The 6479-nt window shown below is 45.3% G+C and overlaps 1 protein-coding gene across 1 annotated transcript; it reads left to right on the top strand.

Moving 5' to 3' along the window:
* Positions 1-210: 210 nt before the first annotated feature.
* On the top strand, positions 211-2869 carry LOC306819331 (mastermind-like protein 3; the record flags this gene model as incomplete). The annotated part of the gene is made up of 2 exons (XM_079373112.1): positions 211-954; positions 1769-2869. Coding segments are annotated over 2 exons (1809 nt in total), but the record flags the coding sequence as incomplete, so codon positions are not given.
* Positions 2870-6479: the final 3610 nt, after the last annotated feature.

Genomic DNA, 6479 nt, shown 5'->3' on the forward strand with positions numbered 1-6479 from the left:
AAATGAATTGAATCAGTTTTTGGAGCACACTTGTATTGCTGATTTTTGCGACACCACTTGCATCTTCATGACAGCATTATACGTAGAAAGAAAGTAATTTGTTGCCTTATTGGTCTGTTTTTTGTTTTGACTGTGAGCTACCCGAAGACCACATAAGATAACATATCCCGATCCAATCGTAATCCTTATTCTTCTTCCTGTTTGTTGCAGCTTCAGGAGACTGTAAAGAGGAAACTTGACAGTGCACGATCGCCCCTCAATGGAGACCAGAATGGCATCTGTGACGGAGGCAGCTACTCCCCAACAGCCAAACGGGTACGGAAGGAGGGCTCTGGTGGTTTGGACTCACTAACAGGACTCCCTAACAACAACAATAACAACAACGTACCACCCATCTCTCCACTGCATCACCAAATGGATATTAAGCCCATACTTGGTGGGCCCAACACTTCTAGCGGAAACAACACTACAAACAGCAACGGCAACCACGTGGGCCAGGCGACTGATGAGCTAGGGAAGAATGGAGGCAGTCATCTACCTGATATGAAGCTCAATGGCTCTCTAGACCTGGAGGACAGCTTCAGCCTTCTTAAAGACCTGAAACAGGAGCCACTGGATGACGGAGGTGGGATGGAGTCCTCCGATCCCCAGTCCCTGTCTAATCAGAACAAACTGTTTTCTGACATCAACCTCAATGACCAAGAGTGGCAGGAGCTGATCGATGAGTTGGCCAACACAGTGCCAGAGGACGACATGCACGACCTCTTCAATGAGGACTTTGAGGACAAGAAAGAGGCTGAGTTCAGCAGGCCGGCAAACAATCAGACACCAGGCCCGCAAGAAGCAGCTGGTAATACGACGGCACCTGGAGGGAGATCAACGCCTGCCGCCCTGCCTCCCCCTCCACCTCAGCCTCCACAGGGCGGTCCACAGGTCCCTATGGGTTCACCACAGGTCAGTTCAAAGAGGTTCAATATGATTTGGTTGGGTATTTTGACCCCTAAGTCTACCTGTTGAGGTAAAATCCTAAGGGGTGGAACTCTGTATAAGCCTTATTTGGCTTCGTTCCCCTCCTTGCACTCCTCTGTATGTGCTAAATAAACAAATCAAATCAATTCAATCAAAATACCATACTGATATTTTCTGGACAGAAACACTGCACATCGAAGTCACTTGAGTCACCATATTAAATTTGTTATTGTTCTAACAAAAGATCATCATGTTAGTGAAAGCAAAACATCATTAACCGTGTATAATTCTTATTGTAGAGTTCACCCTTACTTTGTTTCTGTTTGTTTTTTTCTGACTTAGCGAAATTCCTTGTAGCAAACAACCCCGTTTGTGTAGTCTGATAGCCTAGCTTCCTTCTGTGTGTTTGTGTGAGAGACTGGAGCCCTGCTGGATTTTTACATGCTTTGATTCAATGCCGAATCACAGACTGGTAAACAATTAGCACTACTGTGGAATCAATATGAAAGAACAAAGGTGTAATGACGCCAGAGCTTCGTTGCAGCATTATTACAGAATTGCAGTTAGGAAAGGGCTTTTAGGAGGTTTTTCCCCAAAAATCACACATTGGAATTTGTGCTGTCTGCATAAAAAGTCTAAAAATTAAATGACATGTTAGGTTGTTGTTGTTGTTTTTTTTGCTCCAATCCTCCATTTCCTGTACTCTAAACATAGCTTAGTGATTTAAAGCAATAACACAGTAAGGAGGTTATAACAATGTGTCTCATGGTCTCTTTGTGTGTTTGGATCCTCTCCACAGGTCCGGCCATCATCTTCAGGCCCTCAGTTTGCTACCACTGCCAATGGAACGCCTCCTCAGCAACCTTTGCAGCAGTCTCCAGCCGTTGCTATGGCATCGGGTTCCCCATTGCATAACTGTGTGGCTCGCTCCCCTCAGACCCCAACCCAGGCTCAGACACAAGCAGTCTCTAGACCCGGGAATGGTTACATGATGAACCCAGGCCAAGGGGTCAGTCAGGCAGGCACAGGGCCAGGAGCAGGAGCAGCTGGGATAGCTCCAGGAGGTCAGCCCGTAGGTCCAGTGACGCCTGAACTTTCTCCAGCAGAGCAGCTAAAAGCAATGGCTCAGCAACGTGCTAAACTTCTGCAACAGAAGCAACAGCAGCAACAAGCAGCAAACTGGTCCCCTGCAGGAGCTCCAACCAGTCCCTATAACTCTGGTCCCTTTAACCAAGACAAACCCAACAGCCCCATGATGTACCCACCGCAAGCCTTTAACACACCACAGGGCCCTCTAGTGGCTGGGATGCCCCCCAACAATGGGCCCAAACCCCCCATGAACAACTACCTCCCTCAGAACCACATGGGCATGATGGGCCAGCAGCAGCCAAGCAGCATCAACCAGAATGCCCTGTCCAAACAACAGCAGCAGCAGCAAACAGCAGCCATGTTGTCCTATAACAACACCAAACCGCTGAGTCACTTCAGCGGCAGCGGGGTTGATCACATAGGGCAGAGAATGACTCCACCCATGGGAGGAAACAATCAGGTCAAGAACCCTATGATGCCTCCCTATATGGGTGGAGGCGGCAGCGGCGGCCAGGGCCCGGGGCCCGGGCAGACCCAGGGCCCGATCCCAGGACAGACAGCTCACCTTAGTGAAGAACAGAAGAGGATGTTGCTGATGAAACAGAAGGTTTTGAACCAGAACATGCCCTACAGCGCCATGCAGCCTCATGGACAGGTAAGGAAACTCTACTGGCCAACTTCTCTTCATTGCATTGATGCTTTCACAGTGAATCGGACACTGTTGCTTGCTGTAGTTGTCGCTCGAGCTTTCCTTCTGGAGTTCTTTTCATATTAACCGAAGTTGCTGCAGCGGTGAGTGCCGAGGTTTAGGAGGGTGATGTTTTTCAGCACAAGACCTATGACCTGTGGAGGGCAACACAACGCTCCTGGAGTTTTTGTTTGTCAATCCCTTCGGAGTTATTTAAAAGGGTGTTTGTCCACTGGAGGTTTCTCTCAAAATATACGGAGAGCTAACCATCCATTTAAATATTTGATGCATGGACTGGTTGCCATTAGTTTGCCATTAACCAATTAACCAGTCAGTCAGCGAACCTCAACCTGGTGTGTAGCTGCCTAAGTGTCCAATAACTAAATCCGAAATAAGTAACTACTGTTTTGTGAGATGTTGTGGCAACATTGTGGACAACAGGTGCTTTATCTATTCCGTTTAGTCAACTCACTGCAATGTTTCTTTTCACTGCAATGCTTGGGTAGAATTGGGTAGAATTTTATTTCACTTTCTGGGTTTTAATTTTACATGCAGATAAACATTATTGAAGAAATAATCAAGGAATGAAGACATCCATTGGGGATATTTAAACAGTTGATCAGGACCTAAAGTAATACATTTCTGGTAAACAGAACCTTCCTGAGTTGTAGTCGGGGATGATAAAATGGCGGTAGTTGCCCCAGCAACAAGCCTTGGCTGGGAAAAGGCATAGGAAAATGGCCTGTCGAGTTAGTATTGATGCCTCTGCAACACTAGCAGCACTGATAGCCTCCCCCCAACACTGTTCCTCCCCCAGACACACAAACACATGCACTCACACACAACAGCAAACACCAAAGCTAAACGGCTCCTTAGCTCATATCCCCAATCTGTCACAGCTGACTGATGGCTGAGATTGGACCACTAAGCCAGGCTAGCTGCTGTCATTACCGAAAGCCCACCTCGGGCAGTTTGTTTCCCGAGCCCAGCGAGCAGCACAGCCCACTCTGAATGCTCCAGTGCTTTCAGCCAGGCGTCAGGTGTCCTTAATAATCGAGCGGACATAGGACGTTTAAGAAGTGTGGGTGGACTGTACTGCCACACAACACCTTTGTAAGTAAAAAAAACAAACAAAAAGAAAACACTTGAATGGTTTGTCTCAGTGTGTTGCTTATTGTCTCGAGGCCAACGAATGACGGTGTAAAAAAAGTGTGTGCCGATGTGTGCATCTTGTTTAGAGTGCCCCTTGTCAATGTCTCCTTTCTGTTTTTTCTTTATTTTTTTTCTTCATGTCTCCCTCTCTTTCTCTCTCGTGTTCATGTTATGGCCACAGTCACAGTCTCTTCCCCCCTACCTCGTGGTCTCTGCATCTTCTGTCCTGCTCCTCCTCCTTCCTCCCTCTCTCCTCCCAGTCTTTCTCCCTCTGCCAGAGACACTCAGCACCAATAAAGGAGCAGATTTATTAATATGGGGCCTTTGTGGCTGCTGCCTGGAGGGTTGTGTGTTTGTGTGCGTAAGTGAGTGAGTGCTAGTCCCTTCACATGCATGTTTGTGTGTGTTTCATAGATTTGGGGTGGGGGGGTGGGAAGGGGGGGGGGGGGGGGGGGGAGCAGAGATTTATTTGAGTGAGCAGAGGAGAATTGGAGAGCGGGAAGAGAGGATTGTGCGGAAAAGAAAAAGGCGACTTAAAGGAGAAAGGCAATTGCAAAAAGAGAGATTTATGGTGGAGTGAGAATGGAGCATATTAAAAAGATAGTCAAGGACCTGGAAAGAGAGAAATAAGTGAGCAATTCAGATCAGAGTGTCTGAAAAGCAAAGTAATTGCTGTTCTGCATGTATTTATCTCAAATGTTTTGCTATCAGTTAGTCATTTTATTTTTAGTGTTGTTTTAGCTAGTCGCATCAACTCTTCCAAAATAGCAAATTTACAGTAAAAACTGAAACAAAAATACTGTGTACATTTATGAGGTTGGAAGTAGGTGCGATTCTCTTCAAAATCTGCTGAGCAAGTCGACATGTTCAAGATTTGCCATGTTAAGATCAAGTTTTTAGACGTACTTCCTCTTGACCTTAAACTGTTCAGCACTAAAGGATTGTGAACCTTTGCAAGACACAGGTTAATTCCCTCATCATTGTAAATTGATCGAACAACTACAACCCATACAGCTCTGCTAATTTCACCGCCTTCTCTTTAAATGAACTTTCCTGCGACTTGAGGCCGACCTGAGCCAAGTCTAAAGACCTGTTAGCGAGGTCAGGCTACAAACAACTACCAGTGTGTTTTAGCTTGGGTGCTCCTGTCTCTGTCCAGTAAAATGACAGTTCCACTTTATCCAGCAAGTCACTTATCTTCCTGTGATTTAATTGAATTGAATCATAAAACGCTGAAATAACTAAATTATGAGGTACACGCACATTAAACAGTGATGTGTTGAAAGGTCCATCAATAAGACAAGACCTGCACACAAGCATCAACATTAATGTGGGACAGATTGACCAAATGTGTGGAGACTGTCATACATGCTTTCATCATATCTCAATTAACAAAACAAACCTGTTGAATTATTATGTTTGAAGTGGCTCTGAAAGAAGTTTCTGAAGAATCACAGTAAATGATGTCATCAGAGATTTCCTGGCTTGGATATCACATGTTGTTGATCAATTAGCCTCCATTACAAACTCAGAGAGCACAGAGACACCCAGAACAGTACAGTCTGCTTCCAAGTGCATTATGGGAAGTGTAGGATCCTTTTGTTTTAGTGCCTGATCATGGAACGGATGTATAGTCAGTACTGGAGCTTCCCCATCATTAATATTGAACAATAACACATAGTCATTGTTGTACTGTGATCATGTCATTAAGGAAGTGACTCCATTTCAAGCGTTGCTGTAGAATAAATGGAAGTTGGCAACATTTTGGCATTGAAATAGGGTCTCGGTGAAAACCAATCATAAACCATCTGTGCCCAAATTTTTGGAACAGCTTCTTCAGCATGTCATTTTGAGAGATGTTGAAAATAAATACAACATTTGCTAAATGCATGAAACAAGGCGGCGCTGCATATACAAGCCACACTCAAAAGAATGTAAACTGTGTTAAGTGAACATTTGATTTTGTACAAAATCTTTGTGATCTTTGAATGGAGTACTTGTTCAGCTCGTAGACAGAGCGTTGGTCGAACTATTATATTTTTAACTGTTGTTTGCTAAGGACAAATGTCAAAGCTCGGCTGGACGTTGTGTGTGCACGTGTGTTCATGTTTTGTTGTGGAATCATTTGTGCTGACATGTTGGTTACTCCTGGTTGTGTGTTTGTGTTTTAGTGTAGTCTTACTTGCTGTGTTTAAACACTGCATTAGCACGTGTATCTCATCCTTTGGCCTTTCTGTCTGTGTGTGTGTGTGTGTGTGTGTGTGTGTGTGTGTGTGTGTGTGTGTGTGTGTGTGTGTGTGTGTGTGTGTGTGTGTGTGTGTGTGTGTGTGTGTGTGTGTGTGTGTGTGTGTGTGTGTGTGTGTGTGTGTGTGTGTGTGTGTGTGTGTGTGTGTGTGTGTGTGTGTGTGTGTGTGTGTGTGTGTGTGTGTGTGTGTGTGTGTGTGTGTGTGTGTGTCTCACAGGTAGTGTGTTAACGTAAGCGTCTCTCTGCTTCATCCTTTCTCTGTGTGTGCGTTTGTATGTGTGAATGTGTGTCTGTCTGTGTAGGCTAATCCAGTTAGCAGCTGCTCGGGGAAACTTC

The sequence above is a fragment of the Symphodus melops genome (genome assembly GCF_947650265.1).
Source record: "Symphodus melops genome assembly, contig: scaffold_494, whole genome shotgun sequence".
NCBI classification, from domain to species: Eukaryota; Metazoa; Chordata; class Actinopteri; order Labriformes; family Labridae; genus Symphodus; species Symphodus melops.